The sequence below is a fragment of the Cornus florida genome, unplaced genomic scaffold (assembly GCF_030987335.1).
Source record: "Cornus florida cultivar Cherokee Brave unplaced genomic scaffold, ASM3098733v1 CherokeeBrave_3.0.0_Hap2_Chr05, whole genome shotgun sequence".
NCBI lineage: Eukaryota > Viridiplantae > Streptophyta > Magnoliopsida > Cornales > Cornaceae > Cornus > Cornus florida.
This window is the reverse complement of record NW_026775575.1, coordinates 88,168,579-88,194,900: the sequence shown is the minus strand read 5'-3', so window position 1 is coordinate 88,194,900 and position 26,322 is coordinate 88,168,579. Positions and strand designations below refer to the sequence as shown.

Sequence of the window (26,322 nt, the reverse complement as noted above, 5' to 3'; positions counted from 1 at the left end):
GTTTGCTAGTGTAATGAATGGACTAGTCATGATAAATCTGAAAATAAAAGCATTCATACAATAAATAAGGTGAATATAAACAATCATGCAAAATAAAATAATTAATTAATTATGAGTCCTTTAACCACATTGCATGAAAAATCGGACAATCAATGGCGGAATTCATTATTGCTTATTGACGAGAAAAACTCATTATTTCCATATCTCTTTAGACAATGCTTTATTTGTATATGAAATAATTCTCGATTTAGTTTAGCCTTTTTAAAATCACCTAGTATAGACCACTCCGTTGAGGAGCTAATACTATTGATTTTAGATTGAGTGTATAACGTTACTAATACTCCAACGAAAAATCAAAAATTAAATATATTGCCATTATTAGCTTAGACTTTTTAAATCATGCGTAGGACCTTATTTTTAAAGATTTAACTATAATGGACATTTAATAAATATATTTTCGTGAGACAACCATTCTTGTAATCTAGACTCTTTAAATCATGCATGGGGCCTTATTTTTAAAGATATAATCACAATGATTATAATAACGAAGGCCATGGAGTAATGTATAAAAATTCCCGCTCCCACTTAAATTTTAATTATTTATAATTAGGGTTTTCAATTCATGATTTAATGCATTCAAAATGCCTTGATTTTAATCCAATTAAATTTAGAAAATATCTAGACTTTTAAATGATTCACTAATATTTAATTTGAGCCACACTTTAAAATTAATTTAAAAATAATTTTTCGTTTCCAATAAATGCCCTTGAATTAATTAGTTATCAAATCCAATTAATTTTGATAATTCAATTAATATAAATCAAGTCATTTAGATAAAAAAATCATAGATCCAATGCATGAACAATCATCATTAGCAATTAATTATTTTATGGATCATAAATAATTAAACAACATACTAAAGTAAATAAAATGGTCAATGGAATCAACTTTTAACATTTAAATACTATTCTTGCTGTATGGGCATCCACTAATGGCTTGTAAACACAAGCAAAACAATCTTTGGAATGCACCCGCAGGACCCTGCACGCGCTAGCACAAGCCTGGGAGGTGCAGCAGCGCGTGGCACGTGCCTCCACGTGCTGGCATGCGCCTGGGAGGCGCTGCGGCACGTGGCACGCGTAGGGATGCGCTTCCACGCGTGTGGAACACCATGGCTTAGATTGACGCGTGCTCCTTACGTGCCAGTAAACTGTTAACCCTAGCGCGACACGCCAGTTGCATCATAGGTGTGCCGCACCGGATCCCAGTCCTCCTCCGGCGAGGCTTTTTGCGGTCGGCGATGCTCCGGTGCAGGAAAAATGTTGAAAAATTCCAGAAAAAATAGAGAAAAATTCCAAAAAATTAAATTAACCCCAAAAAAATCCATAAAAATTTTGAAAAAATTCTAGAAAATTGCTAAAGCCTAATTTAACCCTTTTAGACCTTCTTGAAACTTCATAGCATCATTTGATAAAGATTACATGGTTTTAATAAATATTTACAATTTGAAATATAATGAAAAAAATTAAATTACATCATTGAACTTTCAAACGACTAAATGAAAACCTTAATTACATTCATCCAAAGATAAAATTACACACGCCTGGGGGGTGCAGCAGCGCGTGGCACGCGCCTCCACTTGCTGGCACGAGCCTGGGAGGTGCTGCGGCACGTGGCACGTGTAGGGACGCATTGCGACACGTGGCACGCGTAGGGATGCGCCTCCACGCGTGTGGAACACCATGGCTTGGACTGGCGTGTGCTCCTTACGCTCCAGCAAACTATTAACCCTAGCGCGACGCGCCAGTTGCATCATAGGTGTGCCGCACCGGATCCCAATCCTCCTCCGGCGAGGCTTCTTGCCTTCGGCGATGCTCCGGTGCCGGAAAAATGCCGAAAAATTCCAGAAAAAATAGAGAAAAATTCCAAAAACTTAAATTAAGCCCAAAAAAATCCATAAAAATTTCAAATAAATTCTAGAAAATTGCTGAAGCCTAATTTAACCTTTTTGGACCTTCTTGAAACTTCATAGCATCCTTTGATAAAGATTACATGGTTTTAATAAATATTTACAATTTGAAATACAATGAAAAAAATTAAATTACATTATTGAACTTTCAAACGGCTAAATCAAAGCCTTAATTACATTCATCCAAAGATAAAATTACAGTCAATAAACCTATAAATTTCATCCATGGCCCAAACATACATCATCATCTATTCATAATTATACATACATCATCATGTATCAATATATATCAACATAATAAATCATACATCAACATACATCAATAAATAATACATGTATATATAATTTGGATCTATGAATGATGATTTTGATAAATACATGATTTCTAGTAATGAATCAAACCATACTCTAATACCATTGTTGGGAAACACGCAAGTTTTAAAAACTTTTTGAGGAATTTTCATATATAGATCTTGATTCATCACATAAAGACAATTTTATGCAAAAATAAAATATGATGTATTATTCAATTAATAGATCGAATACTTACATCAAAGGTCTGAGTAAACCTTTAACTCTTTCCTTTAAAGTGAATGTTCTCACTTATTGTAGATCCATTAGCAAGATCATTTCTCCTTCTCTTGATGGGAATCTTCTCTTTAGATATCACTAATATGCCTCGATGAATGACCTTAGAGTCAAGGCTTGTGGTAGCTTCCTTTAGAAGAGATAACAAACCCTAAAAACTAGAGAGAGAAAATATGTTTCTTTTTCCTCTTCTAAAAGTCACCCTTAAAATATACATGGACCCATGTATATATAGGCAAAATAAAGATAAGAAAAGGAAACGATAAATCCTTTTCAGTCTCTAATTCAAATATTTGAATTCTAATAGGACTCCAATATCAACTTGGGCTATGGGTGAGAATCCTTTGGGCTTACTATTTTCTTGGCTACTATAAATTAATAATTAGGTCCATTCAACCATGGACCTAATTCAATTAATTTATAAATTAATTTCTACTTCACTAAAAGAAATTAATTGCACTCTAATTAAATAGTAAATAACCTCTATGTCAATGTTGCATTTTGACCCCTCTATGCGTAATTATTTATTGGATAATAAAGCCATCAATCCGACAACATAGTTAATATAATTATTTTGTTACCTTTGATTATTTCCGGCTTGATCACAATAAAATATTTGTTTGACAAAAATAATAATTTACTAAATAAATATATATAGAAAACATTTTGTCTAAAACATACGAAGGCTTTCGAATTTAATTTATGATCAACCATAATCAATACAAAATAAATATAAGTAGCACTGATGCAAATATTGAGAATGTAACCCTCAAATTATAATTACATAACTACCCAAAGTGTCGATCTAAGGATCCTGAAGTATCCGTCGAATAAATCAAAGTAATTATTAATTAATAAAAGAGTCTATACTTCTCTCACGCTTGAGAGTCAAAAGTCATGACTGTGATAGAGAGCAATTGCATACGACGGCTCTCGCAATGTATCTCAACCTATCGTCGACTCGGTTCAAGTCTTAATTAACTAAATGTCCATCCATAATTACCGACTTTGAATCATTTATTATTATTAATTTATAACTTAGTATTAATTGGCATTATATACATATATAAATATATCTTGTAATCAAGCGGGCACAATCAATTCCATAATGAATCAAAAAAATAATACATTCCATTCACCAATTGTATAATGCCTTAATAATAATATTCAGATAAGGAACCATGACTTTTACAATCTAAATCAGAATTTGTTATGCTAGGGCACACATATCCCAACAGTGCGAGGTATAAATTTTATAGTTGGTAAATTTCGATGTCAAAACGTGTCTGATATAGTTGTAATTTTTTATTTAATTGACTCTCGATGTTGGAAGCGGAACTACATGTGCAAGCGTACTTCTGATCGATGAGAACAATATTTAGGTAAGGTATGTGAGTGAAGGCACATTGCGCATATATATTTTGAGTTGGAATTGAGTGCATTAAAGTTTTCAAAGTTAAACATCTTTATGTTTGCACTATGTAAAATTCCAACAGGCTCATCTTGGAATCCAACTTGTTGAACTTATGCAGAGAGAAAATTGCATTCTATAAAAGTCCAGTTGAGTTTCAAGTCCAACCAATTTACTTATTTGTAGTCGAATTCAATTTCCTTTTCGATAAGATTTTAGAGAGGTTTTTGCATAAAATTACTTAGTTTCCCAAACCTTTTTAGGTCTCTCTAAACATCTATAAATGCTTTATTTATTTATTTATTTATCTCATAAATCATTACGGCTTTTAAGACAATTTTTGAAAACCGTAGAGAGCTTGTTTGTGAGATTTTTTAAAGTATTTTGTTTTTATATTGAGAGAATACATACTATACATATAAGTGATCTAAATTGTTCTCTTTGATCAGAGTTCGTAATATTTAAGATCCATTGTAACCGTTCAAAAAAAGCAGAGTTATTCATTTATCTTTAGATTTGAAGAAAATGAGGAATCAATCACATGACGAAAGGGTCAGAGCATTCGAGGAGTGTTTATGATCTATTAGAAATCCTTCTACAAGGGTTAGGGAAGTAAGCCTGAAGTCTGAAGCATTTGGATGAAAAGTCATAAAGTCAAGGATGTTCAACATTTGAGCCTAAGATAAACTCCATTGTACCTTTCTTCGAATAAAGTAGATCGTTTCACTCGAGACTTCGCGAAAAGCCTCTGAGGTTTTCAATAGGATGAATTTCTCCAATTGGGGTTTCCTCGCTAAAATCCCAGTGTCTAACTCTTACTTTCATTACTTGTAATTTTTGCTCGGTGGGTTGATAATTAAGTTTAATTTAATAAAAATTAGATAAAAGAGTAAGTTGAACCTATTCACCCCATTTTAAATATTATTCCTGATGAACCAAGGAGGGGTGAATTGGTTCTTTTATAATTTCTTCTTCCAACACTTAGTTATATTTCAATACAAATAGGCTCACAAAATCAACCACAAGTGCTCAATGATTTTTCAAGGTAAATCTCTCTCAACTAGAGATAAAAAAACCTTGGTTCTTTACCAAAGCCAGTGTAATCTCTACTAGTTGTAATGCAAATGATACGCACTCAGTTGTCTCTCACTCTACACATAACCTAGCTCACATCAAGGCGTACATGCACTCCTCTTATCCTAAGCAACCCTGCTTGGACCCTATTGATAAGGGTTGAATATCTTATATTCGAGTCCTTAAAAGTGCATGAGTTAGTACCTTAACATTGCTTTCATTTTGGTTTTATACGAATTTTTTTATTATTTGCCTTTCGTAGGTGATTTCTCAAAGAAAATGATCAAATCATGATTTTAAAACATGAAGCAATGATCTCAGAGCTTTTGGAGGTGTTTTGGACCTTCCAGGATGATTCAGAGGTCAAACAGGCAAAATCGGGCAATTTATGAAGAGTGTGTTCGAGTACTCTTTCATAGGGCTTAAGCCCACATTTTAGTGCTCGAGCACTTTGACCATAGTGCTCGAGCACCATACAAAAAAAAAAAAAAAAAAGGTGTGAAAAATTTGTTAAATATTGGGCAAAAAGACGTTTCGGAAATTATTTGGCAAAATTTGACTAAGTGTAGCAATAGGGCTCCAACACACTAATTGGTGCTCGAACCCCACTTTCGTAGTACTCGAGCACTACCCACATAGGGCTCGAGCACACATTGACATTGCTCGAGTACTATATAGGGCTTGAGCACACTTGTTACTGCTCGAGCATTATCACGCTGGGACTTAAAATTAGGTGTGGGAAAGTTATAAAAATCAGTCTTTTTGACCTTAGACGGGCCCAGATGATTCCAAAAGTCCTAAAGCCCATCCAAGAAGGATTAAGATTCAGTGTTTCCTATAAAAGAAGATGAAAGGTCACAAAGAAAACTCTCTTGTAGTTTTCAGATCTCGTGGTGGTGTTTAGGGTTTTGGAGTTCTCTTTAAAGACTAAAGAAGAATAGTTGCATTCCATGGAGATGCTTTCTACACCAACAACGATGCTATCATCCATCTTCATGAGTAGCTAAATCTTCTCTTAGGGCATTGATGTAACCCGAATCCGAATAATATGGTTTGATAGTTCTTTAACTTTGGGGATTTTCATTGTTTATGTATTTTAATTGCATGATTTTGAGCAATTGACTTAGGATTTCTAAGCAATTGGAATTTTAATGAATAAACTTGGTTTTTGATGAAATTAATGTCTTGTCTTAGAATTAATTTTACTTTACTCAAATCTGAACTATTCTTATTGTTTGAAATTGGCGGCTAAGGGCTTCTTATAACAATTTGAATAGTGATTATGCAATAGTGCTTAAATTGTATCTGAATGAATGTTTTGATAATTAGCGCTTAGGGAAGATGAATTATTCTACAATTTAGTTTAGAATAGTTAGGTAGATAATTCATACCAACCGAAGATAGGTTATTGCTTAACGTAAATTCATGATTTGTCTTCTTAAAATTGAATTAAATTGGATGTTAATTCATTTAATTCCTGATCATGCATAATATTAAAATTCCTAAGGTTAAATCAATTGACCATATTACAAGGTTCGTGGTAAAATCAAGCCTTAAGTATTCCTTCTCTTGATCTTAATCTTTGTTACAATTGCTTATTTTTACTTTCATGTTATTTAGACATAAACAAAACAAACAAATTTTTCACTAAATTAAATTAGTGATTAATTTTACACTCGATAATCCAACACAGTCCTTGAGGTTTAACACCCTCTGTATAGCCCTATCCTACAAGGATTCGTTCTATTGCCAGTGATTTTTACTATTGAAAACAGACACATCAATTTTTGGCGCCGTTGCCGAGTATTGTGTAACGGTTATTGTTGAGTTAAAAATTAGTTCTAGTTTAATTGGTAGTTTAGGACTTTCTGTCTCCTCATCTTATTTCTTTTTCTTTTCAAGTGTAGGAATTTAGTTACAAGAGCAAAGAAGCTTGAGGAGAAGAAGCTACGGTTTCGGGACATTTTGTGAGTTGCTGTTATTTTATTTCTTTACTTAAAATTTTATTTTATTTTATTTTCTTTTTTACCATTGAACTTAGCGTATGTTAGGTCGTCGTTCCTTGTCATTCCCGTTAATTGAATACGACCCAAAAATTGAAAAGACTCTTAAGCAAATTAGAAAGCTTAAAAAGAATTCTAAATTATTAGAAGAATCTTCTGATCCAAACATGGCTAATAATGATGGTAATAATTCACTTCGAGTAGTTATTCCACCTGCACCCGCTTCTACACCTTTGAGGGATCACTATATTCCAATATCTTATACATCTCCCTCATGCTTTTAATTCCCGAATGCTAATGTAACCCATTTTGAGATCAAACCAGCTATGATCTAAATGCTTCCTTCATTCCATAGGTATGCTAGCGAGGATCCTTATAAGCACTTAGATGAGTTCTTAGAATTATCTTTGATTACCAAATTGTCAACTTTATCTAATGATGCTTTTAAGATGTGTCTTTTCTAATTCTCTCTCAAAGATAAAGCAAGAACTTGGTTGCATTCCCTTCTAAATAATTCAATTGGAAATTGGGACAAAATGCAATAGGAATTTCTAAAAAAATACTACATTGTGGGTAAAACCACCCAAATGAGAAGAGAAATCATAGCGTTCTCCCAAATCCTGGGGGAACAACTCCATAATGCTTGAGAAAGATACAATGATCTTCTGAGAAAGTGTCCACACCATGATATTGCAAAATGGCACTTGGTGCAAATATTTTATGTTGGGTTAGCTGAGCCTCAGAGGAACATGATTGATGCTTCTAGTAGTGATGCATTTCTTCATAAGAGTGTAGATGACGCTTGGGCACTTTTCGAGGCCTGAGTGATAATTCTATTCAACATGCTTCTTCTTCTAGGTCTAGGTCCACTTATGGTATCCTTACGGTAGAAAGTCTATTTAAAGTTGAGAAAACTAAGGAATTAGCTACTCAAATAGAAACATTAACCTGAAGATTTGACCAAGTCTTAGTATCAGGTTATGTTCTTATTCCTTCTCCGCAATCCTCCATACCACATGAGGTGTGATCTATTTGCTCTAACCCTTCACATTTTGCTAAAAATTGTCCTCTCATGGGGAAATCTTCCAAACTCCCTTAAGAGCAAGCTAATACCATATTCTCTAGACCGGGTTATAATCTATATTCCAATACTTATAACTCGGGATATAGAGATCATTATAATCTATCATAGCAGAATCAAAGCCAAGGTAATCATGTCCTAGGGACAATTTCAAAATCAATCCAATTCTCAGCCTCCAAATAATTCTTTTAATTAATCATCTGTCTATCGTCCTTCTCAATGTCGAAATCAAGCTAATCAAACTCTTCCTCATCTTCCAAGAAATTCTGTTTTTGAAAATCAAGTGTTAACTGCTCTCACTAATCTTAAATCGAATACTAAATTACTTCATTCTCATTCTCAGGACATAGCTAAGTTGGAAACTCAAGTTGGGCAAATAACTAATACCTTATCTCGTAGAGAGGATGGGAAGCTGCCTAGTCAGCCTGTAGCCAACCCGAAAGGGTAAACTTACATGATTGATGATGCTAATCCTTCAAGTAGTAATCATGAGTAAGTTCAGGCCATCACCACATTGAGGAGTGGAAAAGTCATTGATAACCAAGTTGAGGCAAAATGGGGAAAGAGAGAGAGAGACGTAGGATTCCAATTAATCTTATTCTTCCTGTTCCAAATCTTCAGGAGAATCCTTCAAATTCTACTTCATTAAGCACCAAAGGAGCTTAAGGTGAAGTCACTTCTTTATTTACTCCTAACCTTGAGACATCTTATGAACCAAAAGCTCTATTTCCTCATTGTCTCAAGGATCATACTTTGGCAAATAACGGGAGAAAATTCAAGACATAATGGAGGTCTTCAAGCAGGTCAAAATCAATCTACCTCTCTTTAATACCATTAAACAAATCCCAGTTTACTTAAAATTTTTGAAGGACATGTGCACTTAAAAGAGAAAATCAAAAGGCCAAGTTCTTAAAAAAAATCTGTCTCACCGAGCAAGTCAGTGTCATAATTCAACATAGCACTCTTCCCAAGTTTAAAGATCCTGGTGCTCCTAAAATTTCTTGCATCATTGGAAACAATGAGATAGAGAGAGCACTTCTTGATCTAGGAGCTAGTGTTAATCTTATTTCTTACTTGATTTATTAGCAATTAGGTTTGTGAGATCTGAAACCTACGTCGGTTCTTTTTACAACTTACTAATCGATCTGTCAAGCAACCACGTGGAATCTGCACTCATAAAAAGTGAATAAGTTTTATTTTTTAGTCGATTTCCTTGCTCTTGATATAGAACGTGTCCACGATCCTAAAAGATGCATACCTTTGATCCTTGGTCGTCCTTTCTTAGCCACAGCGAATGCTTGCATTAAGTGTAGGACGGGGGCCATTGATACATCTTTTGGGAATGTGAAAGTTAAACTAAACATCTTCAATGCCATTCATAATCTCCACGATGATAGTGAATGCATTTTCATTAATGTCATTGATGAGCTGGTTGAGGATTCATTCCCAACATTATTGATCAAGGATCCTCTAAAAGCGTGTCTAGCTCACTTTAATTTTAAGGACTTCGATATTGAGTTTCCATCTCTGAGGTAAATTCTTTACTTGATACAACTCCTACCATATATTTTCCCCTATGGAAGTCTAGGAATGAGCCTTTTCCACCTCTTTCTAGCACTTCTCCTATTCTTTCTTTTGAGTCCCCACCCAAACTTGAGCCTAAGCCACTTCCGGACAAGCTTAATGAGGCTTTTTTTGGTTCAAATGACACCCTATCGGTGATCATTGCTTCCAATCTCATAAGTTCTCAAGATAGAAGTCTCTTAAAAGTTCTTCAACAAAGTAAAGAGGTTATTGGGTGGAGTGTGGCTGATTTGAAAGGAATCAGTCCCACAATTTGCATGCATCAGATTCTTTTGGATGATGGTTCTCGACCCTCTCATGAACTCCAATGAAGATTGAATCTAAATATAAAGGAGGTAGTGATGAAGGAAATTGTGAAATTGCTAGATGCGAGAATCATTTACCCCATCTCTGATAGCAAGTGGGTGAGCCCCACACAAGTGGTATGTAAAAAGTCCGGTATCACTGTAGTTGAGAATTCTGAGGGTGAATTAGTTCCACAGCGCACCACTACCAGTTTGCGTGTGTGTATTGATTACCGAAAACTCAGCTCCATTACTAAGAATAATCACTTTCCATTACCATTCATTGATCAAATCCTAGAACGGTTGGCTGGCCAGAGCTTTTTTTACTTATTAGACGGTTATTCTGACTATAAATAGGTGGCATCCAAAAGATTAAGAGAAAACTACTTTCACCTATCCATTCAGTACTTTTGCTTATAAACGGATGCCTTTTGGATTGTGCAATGCCCCTATTACTTTCCAAAGGTGTATAATGTCTATTTTCTCGGATATGATCGGAAAGTTTCTTAAAGTCTTTATGGATGACTTCTCTGTTTTCGGATCTACTTTCGAAAACTGTCTCCACAATCTTTCACCTGTCCATCAGCGTTGTAGGGAGACCAATTTGATTTTTAGTTAGGAAAATATACATTTTATGGTTTAAGATGGCATTGTTTTAGGACATATCGTTTCTGAGAGAGGTATTGAGGTTGATAGAGCTAAAGTAGAATTGATCTCCAATCTTTCTTTGTGATACCCCCTGATTTCCAGGCCGTGAGTTGATCAAGTCCACACTTAAGACTAGGGGATATCAGACAATTAATAATAAACAAGCACATAATACAAAAAGATAAATAATAAAAAAAGAATATCGCTGAAGGAAAACTAATAAATAAATAAATAATTAACTCCTCTGAATAAATCCATTTATACCCAAAGATAATTAAACCCCTGAAGAATAATTAACAAAATCCCAAATATAATTTATTCTCCAAAAAATACTACTCGGGAATCCTCGATGGGTACCCTTTATGAAAATCCCATAACTGAAATAAATATAATTGTCTAAAATTGAAATAAATAATCATGAAGTGGAATCCTACGTCAACGACACCGAAAGAGTGATAAAGACAAGTCTCTGATCTGCACGAACAACTGCTAATCCTGAGAACTTGAAAGATATAACAAAGATGGGTCAAAACCCATGAACAAGTCATTTCTATGACAACCCAAATAGAGATATGATGAATTACATATTTATAGCTAACTCATGCAATAACTACATAATTGATTAATAAAAATCTACACACTAAAGACTCTCATCAGATTAAGATAGACTCAATCGAATAGTGAGTATCTCATGCAAAGCACACACGAGGTGGTTTTGAGTCCTTCTACCAGGGCACACACATATCCCTAAACCCACTTACCCATCTTAACTAGCAATATACGCCTCATTTCTAACCACATACCACAAGACCTCAAGCTCGTTTCATAGTACCTATAATATCATTATACATTTAACCATATCCTGACAATGGTGCACTAAAAACGACCATACCCATATCTTAACAATAGGTTGGAAACATATAAATTATGATAGTCATATCCTAACAATGGCATTTCATCCATATCCTAACAATGGCATGACATAGAACCATATCCTGACAATGGTTCCCAAACAACCCACTCATATATAGATCATGTATAAGATCATTTAAAACAACTATGCATCTGATTATAATCATAATATGAATTATTGCAGTTATTGCAACAATTTAACATTTAATACATCTCAGGAAAAACTTATAAGTTATTTAAAACATTCTACCAGTTATTTCAACATAATTCGAAATATATGCATGCTGATAATTTATTTTTTTAGCAAATAAGAGATCTACAACCTTTTCCCATGCTAAACATTTAGTCTTATATTTGAAAATAATTTATAAGATTAAATTCACAAATTCATAATTGAATTAATTCCATTATCATGCATTGTTTTCACCATACCTTTTTAATTCACACATCACTGTTTTTAAGTCCCTATTTATTGTTCGGGACTTTAAATTATTAATTGGGGGCCAAACGGAACTTGTTTGTCCAAAAACACACAGTAGCACTCGAGCGTCCTCTGTATTGGGCTCGAGCACTACCTAATAGCACTCACGCGCTATTTCCCAGAAAAAGGCGCTCGAGCTAGGTAAAACAGTGCTCGAGCGCTGTTTTGGGAAACAACTTGAGAAACCCTTCTTCTAGCCCTGTTCTCCATTGTTAAGGGTCCTAAAACATGCTACTAAATCCCATAACCATCCATGCGCGAATTAAAATCAATTTAACATGTATAAATTCATTTAAAGTAGATCTAAGTCTTTACTTTACCAAAATATTCAACATGAACAAATATGAACATATATTCACAAAACCTATGTTCTAGATCAATTTAAAAATGAACACAAATTTTATTATTCCTTTAAAAATCCCTAAAGTTATACTAGAGATATATAAAACATAGATCTAAGGGAGAAATATAGAATAGAAGACTTGCCTTAAGCTTTCGGATCAAAAGTTAAACTCCTTCTTTCTTATTCTTCTTCTTTAACGCCGGCAACCTTAAGGTTACCGTCATCCACTCCACTGATTCGATATGCCCACGAACGGATCTCCTTTCTTCTTCTTCTTCCTCTAGCTTTCTCTCTCTTTTTCACACCCTTCTCTGATCTTTTTTTTTTTTTTTTTTTTTTTTTTTTTTTTTTTCTTACATATAACCATAGTCCTAACACACATCTGACAAATTATAAAAATAAACTAATTATAATAATTAATTATTATTATAATAAAACATAATATATATATATACACACACACAACATTATATATATATATATATATATATATATATATATATATATATATATATATTAATCCCCATGGGTCAATATCCAATCCATTTAGGATCCCTTCCAAATAGTCCAAGACCTATCTAGTTGGTTCAAGGACTACAACCCAAATTCATAACCTTTAAAAATAAAATAAACAAACTATTTAACTAAACAACTAAGCATTTAAAAAACATTTAGTTAAATAAACACATCACACATGAAATCAATTAAAAGAATGCACATACACAATTAGCCAAATCACTTAATTTAAATTAAAAATAAAAATAAAAATAAAAATAAAACAACTAAAAACAAATAATCAAATAATCACACAATTAAATATAATAGCAAATAATTAAATAGTCATGTAATTATATAAAAAATGCCATTAAAATACTTAAATCAATCATACGAGTGTATATGGAGATAATAATTATACACATTCATGCACAAGACAAGATTTTATATGGTCACATTACTCTAAGATTACGTCTATGAAGAGAAAGATTTTACTATTATGTATAAAAAAAAGACAATATACAACCATCAACCCTAAATTTCCCTACAACACCCGCATATGGAGAATGCTTGCATAAATGATTCCAATGAAGATGTTTAGATGGCGACTTAATAAATCACATTGTACTGGACCCATTTTTTTTTCTTAATTGTGGTTGTATAAAAAGAAAAGAAAATTGTATTGGTCCCATTCTTCTAGAACACCCTTTGCACACAAATTTTGAGCCACAAAACTAACAATCTCCACATTGGCTTGGACTCCATAGCTCCACCTGAAAAAAAAAAAAAAAAAAAAAAAAAAAAAAAATCCACAACCCCTTCTATTCTCCCTTTCCGTCCATTTTTGGGTCAACAACACCAGAACCCCTTTCTGCCTTTCATCTACTTATTTATGGCCCTTCACCCTTTACACCTTATTCAACCCCATCGTGAGAACTCGTACCCACTCTTTGGCTTGTCCCTAAAACTTTATCCCATGGGCTTGTGTCTTCACACCAACATCCTCTTCGTGTCATTATCAACTTTACTTGAGTCTTCCTAGCACCTCATGATTAACCTTATGCTTTGATAAACTTCACACCAACCTTCAGTTCTAATCTTCAGGACCAACCTGAGGCTCTAACCCACCAACTACTCTGAGACCACTTGTTGGAGTTATTTCTTCCCCCCAACTAGATCTGATACCACTTGTTCTCCAATAAGCTCTTAGCTTGTTGATGTTGAGATTAAAACCCTCCTTCATTAGAAGCATGACCATCATCACATCAATTATACAAGCATATATGGAGATAATAATCATACACATCTACTCACAACACAATATTTTATATGGTCACACTACTCTAGGACTGCGTCTATGAAGAGAAATATTTTACTATTACGTATAAAAAACAATATACAACCATCAACCCTAAATATTTGTATACAGAATATGATTTTTTTTTTTTACTTTTTTTTTTTTTTTTTTTTTTTTTCAGTACTCCTTTTAGTAATTTGGTTGACATCTGTTTGTAGATCTTTTGTCCGCTTTGGTTTAATAATATTTGACCTGGGAAAAAAATCTACTCGTATATATTTGATTCGCTATTTCCTTGTTTTTAAAAATTTGGTTGCTTATGTACTAGTTTTGTTCCTTTACACAACTACCATATAATTCTTTTAACCGTTAATAAATTCAGAATATTCGAAAAAAAATTAGATTACAAAGAAAAAAACAGTGAAAGTTTCAATCTGCCATTTTTCCGTACAAATAATCTGTGCTAAATGCATCTTGATCTTTGGAATCTTGGGTTAGAAATTTATGAACAGTATGAGGTAAGGCATATTTTAAACTAGCAGATGCTATTTCTGTAAAAAATTCATGGTAACTTTCAAAATATGGACAATATTAGCAGTCATTTTGTTGATTAGCAGACAATTAAAAATAGTTAGGAGTCAGATGTAGTTCGTTTGAAGGAATCAAATGATTGACAACACATCTTGTTTAGGTGTTACAAGACATCATAGACTTTGTCCATTGCGGAATGTGGCAGATATCTTTAGTAATGAATGTGTCCCTTAATTATTATTAATTAATTTATTTATTTATTAGAGTACAATAATATTAAAAAATAATTATAGTATAACTTAATATAAGTAAGTTAAATAAGAAAATTTTAAAATTTTGGGTCTTCGGCCTTAGGCAATCGCCTAAGTCAATAAGACTCCAGCCGGCTTACATTTTGCTGATTAGCAGATATTTAAAAATAGTTAAGAATCCGATGTCATTCGCTTAACGGAATCAAATGATTGACAACGCATCTTGTTTAGGTATTGCAAGAAATCATAAACTTTGTCCATTGCGAAATGTGGATATGTGGCGGATATGTCTTTAGTAATGAATGTGGCCCTTAAATATTGAGGGAAAAAATATATTTGACCTTCGAATCAATAAAATAGTAAAAACATATTTATAAAAAGGAATTGTTAAGGTAGGAGGAATTTGAGCCAACATATTAAACCCTGATTAATGGACAATATTACAGAACATTACAACCAAATTCAGAGTTTGAATTAGCTAAAATTGGTTGGGGGTTTGAGTGGTGATGAGCTTCCATTTTACACTATAAATATGTGCAAAAGAAGATTGGATTTTCAACACAACACATCCATTCTGGTCAACAAATTCAACCAACACATTGCTAGAAGAAAAAGAAGAAGATGGGTTTGAGATTAAGTATCAAGGCCATTTCTCTTCTGCTAATTCTAGCACATGTTGCAGAAGGAGGGGATTTTGATGTAACAAAATATGGTGCGAAACCCAATTGCGATGTCAAACAGGTGATAGAAAGAGCTTTAATAATTTAATTTTGTTTACGTACGTGCATTAATAATCAATCAATCATTTCTGGATCAATAATGTATGCTTCAATTTAATTTCAGGCTCTAATGAGTGCTTGGAAAGAGGCATGTTTATGTCCAACTCCAAGCACAGTCACAATTCCACCAGGGCTATTTCCGTGTGGTCCGGTGGTCCTTGAAGGTCCTTGCAAGGCTCCTATCGGGGTTATACTCAAAGGCAACCTCAAGGCCCCAGCTCTCGCACAAATCCCTACCGAAGCCTGGATTGTTTTCCAAAAAGTTAATGGTTTCACCCTATCAGGTGGTGGATCCGTCGATGGCATGGGTGCCGATGCTTGGAAAACTAAAAACACAAAACGTCCCGCTGTAAGCATGCAGATTCATATAAATATATATTTGCAATTCCATCTTAAATTTCCAACATGAATTTTAGTTTCTGTTAATTAACAAATGATGCGTCGTATCTGTGTTGTACGTATTTGTGATTTGTGGATATATAACATGCAGAATTTAAGGTTCAACTACGTAAACAATTCTATGATCACTGACATAACTACCAAGGACCCCAAAATGTTCCATATTACTGTATTGGGAGGCAGTAATATGACTTTTGCAAAGCTTAACATCATTGCACCAGGAGATAGCCATAACACTGATGGACTCCACATTGCACGTTCAAACGATATTAAAGTCCTTGATTCAAAAATAGCAACAGGGGATGACTGCGTATCCTTTGGCGATGGAGTCTCACGCACTAACATCGAAAAAATTGCCTGTGGACCTGGCCATGGCATCAGCATTGGGAGTCTCGGCAAGTACCCAAATGAACAACCTATCCAGGGAATTACAGTTAAGGATTGCACCTTCAGCAACACAACCAATGGAGTAAGAATTAAAACATGGCCAGGATCCCCTCCTAGCGTTGCAGCTGATATGCATTTCGAGGATCTGATCATGAAAGAAGTCTATAACCCCATCATCATTGATCAAGAGTACTGCGATGCAAATTTAAAATGCCCACCAAAGGTACGTACTACTTCAACTGCACTGCCTAGCTAGCTAATACGTACGTTGTTTTCTTTCTTTTTTCACAAAGAAATTTAACCATTCGAATGATTAATTTGCTAATCACTTTCGGTGTTCATACATTTTCAGCCTCCATCTCAAGTCAAGATCAGCAAAGTCAGCTTCAAAAACATTCGTGGCAGCTCCTTAACCGACGTTGCTATCAAGCTTGTTTGTAGCAAGACTCTGCCATGCCAAGAAGTGGAGATAGGTAACATTGACCTGACATTTAAAGGAGGCGCTGCCAAGTCTCTAGTCACAAACCTTAAGCCAACTCCTTGCGGCAAAATAAATCCTGCACTCGGTCCAGCTTAATCTTCTTGATTCTTCTTCTTCTTTTAATCTTCTTGATACTAATGTGCTTGAAACAAATGACGGAATGGTTGTGGCTGTGAACTCTTACCAAAGTGTATTCTTTATTGATTAATAAAGATTCACTATTGGAGATATGTGATTGGCCTCAGCATCTCAAAATTATAACATCGTTCAATTCATATTTTTATTTTTTGTCATCTTCTTCCAAATTTACAGCTCTTGTTTATTGATTATCCGGTTTGATCAAGGTATCAAATCCTTTTTATGGTACCAAAACATAAATAAGCCGTTAGTGTATACAGGGGCACACCCTGGAATTTTAACTTGGGGGAGCCAAATTAATAGTGTAAAAATAATAAAAATTTATAGGTAGTAATTTATATATTTTTTGCAATAGAAGTCTTATAATTCTTAATGTAAAAGACTAACTAAAATAAGAAATTATGCTAAAATAACTAATAATTCCTATACAAAATTTCTAATTATTAGGGTATTGATATGCGGAAAGTTAATTTATATTAAAACTGAACCAAAATGTCATACATCTACTGTGAAAGTTCTGCCGACCACAATTTAAAGATGGTGAAATAATTCATATAAAAACACAAGGGCCAAAATTTTAAATATTTTTTTTACTTATATTAAGTTATACTATAGTAGTAATTATTTTCTAATTTTATTAAACTCTAATAAATGCAAAAAATATATATATATATATATATTAGGCCTCAAAGATTTATATCCTAAAATAACTTATTTTGTTTCTTTTTTTCTCTCCAGCTCCCTCGATTTTATATTAGGTCTCAAATATTTATATCCTACTATAACTTAATTATTTCTCATTTCTCTCTTCTCTCTCATTCCGATTTTATATTAAGCCTCAAGTATTTATATTCTAAAACTTCTTTTTTCTATTTTCTCTCTCCTGCCGGTGATACCATTAATATTGGGCCCAAAGATTTACATCCTTATATAATTTTTTTTTTTTTTTTTCCTTCTTTTTCAACTCATCATTCACATTTTTTCATACATTCTAACCAAAACCAATATAGAAATTTAATATTAGGACCAAAAATTTGTATCATTAAATACTTTTTTTCCTTCTTTCTTCCTCTCTTCATTCACCTTTTTTACACCAGCACTGAAAAAAGATTTATGTGTTAGTTACACCAGAATAGGATCCTCAGCTGTAAGCCAAAATGTAATTTAAACCAATAAATTATGTATTTTTGAAAATGTAATTTAAACTTGAAACAGAATTTCCCAACGTTAATAGTAAATTATCAAAAAAAATAGATCCGATGCTGTACTCACCTTCTTATTCTCCATAGTGATTATTTTCTCACAGATAAAAGAATAAGAGAGAAAATCCCCGATCAAACCCATCTTCTCAAAGTAATGAATATTTTAGTTTCACCTCTAAATTTGTATTACACGTAAACTTTACTATGCTTGTGATTTCCTTCACTATGCTTGTGATTTGCATCCGTTTCTAAGAAAAAGTCTGAAAGAAAAATAAATAAATAACACTAAAAGAGAACTTTTTCAATTAATAATTAAATATAAATTTAGAGATTAAATAATTTCTCTATATTGGAAATCAATTCTGGCAACAATTACATTAGTATGGTCATGGTAAAAGGCATTATTTATATAAATTAACATATATATATATATATATATATAAAAGGTTGAATTCAAACTTATAAACACACAGTGTTATCAATAGAAAAAACAAAAAAATTAATAGACATGCATCAACTATATAATTGGATGGAAAAACATAAATATTGCTTTTAGAAACATGGTATTGGTAGCTTCGATTTGAAATTGAGAGAAATCTTCCTATTTATTGATGTGATGCTCCCAAACATAACAAAAGTGATTTGTAATAATCAAACCCAAATAAAGTGATTTATAAACTCTTGATTTTGTTTTAACACCTTTAATCTTTATTTCAAACACATTTTAATTTTTTATTAACACCTTTTAATTTTTTTTATCAACACCTATAATTTTGTTCTCAACATCTTTTAATTTTGTTTTCAACACATTTAATTTCTTTCTCAATACATTTTAATCTTTACCTAAAACACCTTTTAATCTTTACCTCAATGAACAAAAAAATTAACAAACATGCATCAACCACATAATTGGATGGAGAAACATAAATATTGCTTTTGGAAGCATGATATTCATAGCTTTGATTTGAAATTGGACGAAATCTTTTAATCTATCGATTCGGTACTCCGAAACATAACAAAAGTGATTTGTACTAATCAAACCCAATTAAAGTGATTTGTAAATTTTTAATCTTGTTCTTAACACCTTTAATCTTTATCACAACACATTTTAATTTTTTTTCTTGACACCTTTTAATCTTTTTCTCAATATCTATATTTTTACTCTCAACACATTTAATCTTGTTCTCAACACCTTTTAATTTTTACTTCAATGAACAGAAAAATTAACATATGTACGTGCATCAACCACATAATTGGATGGAAAAACATAAATATTGTTTTTGGAAACACGGTATTGGTAGCTTCAATTTGAAATTGGAAGAAATCTTCTAATCTATTGATTCAGTGCTCTCAAACATAACAAAAGTGATTTGTAATAATCGAACCCAATTAAAGTGATTTATAAACTTTTAATCTTGTTCTTAACACCTTCTTAATTTTTAACAAGATTAAAAGGTGTTGAAGTAAAGATTAAGGATGTTAAAAATAAGATTAAAAGGTGTTAAGAACAAGATTAAATGTGTTGGGAACATGATTAAAGGTGTTGAAAACAAGATTAAAATGTATTGAGAAAAATTTTAGGGTTGAGAAAAAGATTAAAAGGTGCCCAAAAAAAGATTAAAATGTGTTGAGATAAAGATTAAAGGTGTTGAGAATAAAATTAAAATTTTATAAATTGCTTTAATTGGGTTCGATTATTACAATCACTTTTGTTATGTTTGGAATCACCGAATCGATAGATTGGAAGATTTTTTCCAATTTCAAATCGAAGCTACCAATACCGTGCTTCCAAAAGCAATATTTATGTTTTCCCATCTAATTAATTATGTGGTTGATGCACGTCTGTTAATTTTTCTATTTTTCCTATTGGTAAGTGTTATAAGTTTGAATTCAATCTTATTTATATATATAAATGCCTTTTATTGTGACCAACTGATGTGATTGTTGCCAGAATTGATTTCCATCACGTATAAAGAAATTATTAAATCTCTAATTTTATATATAATTATTAATTGAAAAAACGCTTTTTAGTCCATTAGCAAGTTTGCAAAAGAAAACTCTTTAATAAAAGTAATATCGTTTTTAAAAAACATGCCTTAAAAGAAATTTATTTCATTTACAAATGAGTCTAAAGTGACTAGATATGACCGAGATGGCAGTTGTAAGGTCCCAGTGTGTTGCGTAGTCTAAAAAGACCAAATTAGCCTGGTAACCCTAATTGGACCGATTTGAAGACGGAGTTGATTCTTTCACCATAAGTGAACCAATTTGATTAGTAATGACTATTATGACATTATTATGACCCTTAATACATTTCTTCGGTCAAAATAAGCATTTTACCCCTGGTGTTCTCGGGTTAGGTAAGGATTTGGTTAGCGATTCAGACCCTCGAGTTTGGGTCGTTACAGTCTCATATTTCTTTAGCTCTTTTACAGTTTTTATCCTTGTGAACTCTTATTGCTTGATAGCACAGAAAAGAACATGTTTTGCTCTTCCATCATTTGATAAAGCTGCTTTGTTATCAGCTGAAGGATTATCTGGATTGAGAACAACCACACTAATAACAATGGCATGCCAGACATCATATAGGACTGAGACATGAGAAAGGACTTCACTCTAGTCTTTCAAGAATCATAGTTTAATCCATCAAACCCTAAGGATTTGTTTGTGACTTGACGTTTATTCATTTCTTCAAGATCTTTTATGCATGTTAGTTAATCCTTTGTAAGGCAGACCAAAGCTCAGATTCCAATTGATGAACCAGAAGGGGGTTGAATTTGTTCTTCTACAAACTTTTCGTCATTGCTTAATTCAATTTGAATGTTGTTTAAGGATTACAAAAGCATACACAAGTACACAGTGATTTTACACATATATATATATTTATACACATATATTTTTAGATTTTACAAATATATACACATAGAATTTTTAGATTTTGTAAAATCTAAAAATTATTTCTTTTTAGATTTTACACATATATACACATAGAATTTTTAGATTTTGTAAAATCTAAAAATTATTTCTTTTTAGATTTTACACATATATACACATATAATTTACACATATATACACATATTTTTAGATTTTACAAAATATATGTGTATGAGAGGGGAAAAAAAAACACACGCTCCCACCGGGCCTTCTGGGTTTCTGGCATCCATCCCTGTTGTTTTCCCTTCCTTGTTAATTTGTTTCATTTTTTTTTTTTTTTTTTCGATTAGTATACTTGTTTCTTTTTTATTTGAGATGTATATTAGACTCACACTTAACGTTTATGAACTTTTTTTTAATTATTTTTTTTTTTTTTTATTGAATGTTGATCCAAAATGTGGAGGGTAACCCTAGCTTTTGAAAAGTGTCTACTTCAAAAAATCTCATGGCATGAAATGGCAGTTTAGGAACTTAGTTGAGAAGAAATTGGCATTATCATCTTTTATTTAGTATTGAAATTTGATCAAAATGCTTAATTAGTGTTTACGGAGTACTAATTCTTGATCAAGTAAATGGTTTATGACTAAGCATGTATATGGTTATATATATATTTTGCATTATTTTCTTTGAAGGAATTTTTATGTGGACTGATTGATTATACCATTGTTACACCAAACTAGCAAAAGTCCCATCGATTTTCAACCTCAAGGATAACAACCTCAATCCAAACATTTGGAAGAAGCTGACATAAAATAAAAATATGAATTGAACAATGTTGTAATTTTGAGATGCGAGGCCAATCACATATCTCCAATAGTGAATCTTTATTTATCAAGAAACAATACACTTTGGAAAGAGTTCACAATCATTCTGTCATTTGTTTCAAGCACATATATTAGAATCAAGAAGATTAAAAGAAGAAGAAGAATCAAGAAGATTAAGCTGGACCGAATGCAGGATTTATTTTGCCACAAGGGCTTAAGGTTTGTGACTAGAGACTTGGCAGCGCCTCCTTTAAATGTCAGGTCAATGTTACCTAGCTCCACTTCTTGGCATGGCAGAGTCTTGCTACAAACAAGCTTGATAGCAACATCGGTTAAGGAGCTGCCATGAATGTTTTTGAAGCTGACTTTGCTGATCTTGACTTGAGATGCAGGCTGAAAACGTACCAACACCGAAAATGATTAGCAAATTAATCATTGAAATTGTTAAATTTCTTTAATTTGTTTGTGAAAAAAGAAAGGAAACAAGGTACGTGGTCAAAGAAAATGTTATTGATTTTAGCTAGCTAGGCATTGCAGCTGAAGTAGTACGTACCTTTGTTGGGCATTTTAAATTTGAATCGCAGAATTCTTGATCAATGATGATGGGGTTAGAGACTTCTTTCATGGTAAGATCCTCGAAATGCATATCAGCTGCAATGCTAGGAGGGGATCCTGGCCATGTTTTAATTCTTACTCCATTCGTTGTGTTGCTGAAGGTGCAATCCTTAACTGTAAAACATGCTCTTTTCTGTGCTCTCAAGCAATAAGAGTTCACAAGGATAAAAACTGTAAAAGGGCTAAAGAAATATGGGACTGTAACGACCCGAACTCGGGGGTCTGAATCGTTAACCGGGTCTTTACCTAGCCCGAGAACACCAGGGGTAAAATGCTTATTTTGACCGAAGAAATGTATTAAGGGTCATAATAATGTCATAATAGTCATTACTAATCAAATTGGTTCACTTATGGTGAAAGAATCAACTCCGTCTTCAAATCGGTCCAATTAGGGTTATCAGGCTAATTTGGTCTTTTTGGACTACGCAACACATTGGGACCTTACAACTGCCATCTAGGTCATATCTAGTCACTTTAGACTCATTTGTAAATGAAATAAATTTCTTTTAAGGCATGTTTTTTAAAAACAATATTACTTTTATTAAAGAGTTTTCTTTTGCAAACTTGCTAATGGACTAAAAAGCGTTTTTTCAATTAATAATTATATATAAAATTAGAGATTTAATAATTTCTTTATACGTGATGGAAATCAATTCTGGCAACAATCACATCAGTTGGTCACAATAAAAGGCATTTATATAAATTAATTAATATATATATATAAATAAGATTGAATTCATACTTATAACACTTACCAATAGGAAAAATAGAAAAATTAACAGACGTGCATCAACCACATAATTAATTAGATGGGAAAACATAAATATTGCTTTTGGAAGCACGGTATTGGTAGCTTCGATTTGAAATTGGAAAAAATCTTCCAATCTATCGATTCGGTGATTCCAAACATAACAAAAGTGATTGTAATAATCGAACCCAATTAAAGCAATTTATAAAATTTTAATTTTATTCTCAACACCTTTAATCTTTATCTCAACACATTTTAATCTTTTTTTTGGCACCTTTTAATCTTTTTCTCAACCCTAAAATTTTTCTCAATACATTTTAATCTTGTTTTCAACACCTTTAATCATGTTCCCAACACATTTAATCTTGTTCTTAACACCTTTTAATCTTATTTTTAACATCCTTAATCTTTACTTCAACACCTTTTAATCTTGTTAAAAATTAAGAAGGTGTTAAGAACAAGATTAAAAGTTTATAAATCACTTTAATTGGGTTCGATTATTACAAATCACTTTTGTTATGTTTGAGAGCACTGAATCAATAGATTAGAAGATTTCTTCCAATTTCAAATTGAAGCTACCAATACCGTGTTTCCAAAAACAATATTTATGTTTTTCCATCCAATTATGTGGTTGATGCACGTACATATGTTAATTTTTCTGTTCATTGAAGTAAAAATTAAAAGGTGTTGAGAACAAGATTAAATGTGTTGAGAGTAAAAATATAGATATTGAGAAAAAGATTAAAAGGTGTCAAGAAAAAAAATTAAAATGTGTTGTGATAAAGATTAAAGGTGTTAAGAACAAGATTAAAAATTTACAAATCACTTTAATTGGGTTTGATTAGTACAAATCACTTTTGTTATGTTTCGGAGTACCGAATCGATAGATTAAAAGATTTCGTCCAATTTCAAATCAAAGCTATGAATATCATGCTTCCAAAAGCAATATTTATGTTTCTCCATCCAATTATGTGGTTGATGCATGTTTGTTAATTTTTTTGTTCATTGAGGTAAAGATTAAAAGGTGTTTTAGGTAAAGATTAAAATGTATTGAGAAAGAAATTAAATGTGTTGAAAACAAAATTAAAAGATGTTGAGAACAAAATTATAGGTGTTGATAAAAAAAATTAAAAGGTGTTAATAAAAAATTAAAATGTGTTTGAAATAAAGATTAAAGGTGTTAAAACAAAATCAAGAGTTTATAAATCACTTTATTTGGGTTTGATTATTACAAATCACTTTTGTTATGTTTGGGAGCATCACATCAATAAATAGGAAGATTTCTCTCAATTTCAAATCGAAGCTACCAATACCATGTTTCTAAAAGCAATATTTATGTTTTTCCATCCAATTATATAGTTGATGCATGTCTATTAATTTTTTTGTTTTTTCTATTGATAACACTGTGTGTTTATAAGTTTGAATTCAACCTTTTATATATATATATATATATATATGTTAATTTATATAAATAATGCCTTTTACCATGACCATACTAATGTAATTGTTGCCAGAATTGATTTCCAATATAGAGAAATTATTTAATCTCTAAATTTATATTTAATTATTAATTGAAAAAGTTCTCTTTTAGTGTTATTTATTTATTTTTCTTTCAGACTTTTTCTTAGAAACGGATGCAAATCACAAGCATAGTGAAGGAAATCACAAGCATAGTAAAGTTTACGTGTAATACAAATTTAGAGGTGAAACTAAAATATTCATTACTTTGAGAAGATGGGTTTGATCGGGGATTTTCTCTCTTATTCTTTTATCTGTGAGAAAATAATCACTATGGAGAATAAGAAGGTGAGTACAGCATCGGATCTATTTTTTTTGATAATTTACTATTAACGTTGGGAAATTCTGTTTCAAGTTTAAATTACATTTTCAAAAATACATAATTTATTGGTTTAAATTACATTTTGGCTTACAGCTGAGGATCCTATTCTGGTGTAACTAACACATAAATCTTTTTTCAGTGCTGGTGTAAAAAAGGTGAATGAAGAGAGGAAGAAAGAAGGAAAAAAAGTATTTAATGATACAAATTTTTGGTCCTAATATTAAATTTCTATATTGGTTTTGGTTAGAATGTATGAAAAAATGTGAATGATGAGTTGAAAAAGAAGGAAAAAAAAAAAAAAAAATTATATAAGGATGTAAATCTTTGGGCCCAATATTAATGGTATCACCGGCAGGAGAGAGAAAATAGAAAAAAGAAGTTTTAGAATATAAATACTTGAGGCTTAATATAAAATCGGAATGAGAGAGAAGAGAGAAATGAGAAATAATTAAGTTATAGTAGGATATAAATATTTGAGACCTAATATAAAATCGAGGGAGCTGGAGAGAAAAAAAGAAACAAAATAAGTTATTTTAGGATATAAATCTTTGAGGCCTAATATATATATATATATATATTTTTTGCATTTATTAGAGTTTAATAAAATTAGAAAATAATTACTACTATAGTATAACTTAATATAAGTAAAAAAAATATTTAAAATTTTGGCCCTTGTGTTTTTATATGAATTATTTCACCATCTTTAAATTGTGGTCGGCAGAACTTTCACAGTAGATGTATGACATTTTGGTTCAGTTTTAATATAAATTAACTTTCCGCATATCAATACCCTAATAATTAGAAATTTTGTATAGGAATTATTAGTTATTTTAGCATAATTTCTTATTTTAGTTAGTCTTTTACATTAAGAATTATAAGACTTCTATTGCAAAAAATATATAAATTACTACCTATAAATTTTTATTATTTTTACACTATTAATTTGGCTCCCCCAAGTTAAAATTCCAGGGTGTGCCCCTGTATACACTAACGGCTTATTTATGTTTTGGTACCATAAAAAGGATTTGATACCTTGATCAAACCGGATAATCAATAAACAAGAGCTGTAAATTTGGAAGAAGA

The 26,322-nt window shown here is 32.0% G+C and overlaps 1 protein-coding gene across 1 annotated transcript; it reads left to right on the top strand.

The window, feature by feature from the left end:
* The first annotated feature begins 15,529 nt into the window (after positions 1-15,529).
* Positions 15,530-17,291, top strand: LOC132310330 (polygalacturonase-like). Its single transcript, XM_059808516.1, has 4 exons — positions 15,530-15,693; positions 15,796-16,080; positions 16,222-16,740; positions 16,870-17,291. The coding sequence occupies exons 1-4, from the start codon at positions 15,574-15,576 to the stop codon at positions 17,092-17,094; spliced, it is 1,149 nt and encodes a 382-aa protein (XP_059664499.1). The 5' UTR covers positions 15,530-15,573; the 3' UTR covers positions 17,095-17,291.
* The last annotated feature ends 9,031 nt before the right edge of the window (positions 17,292-26,322 follow it).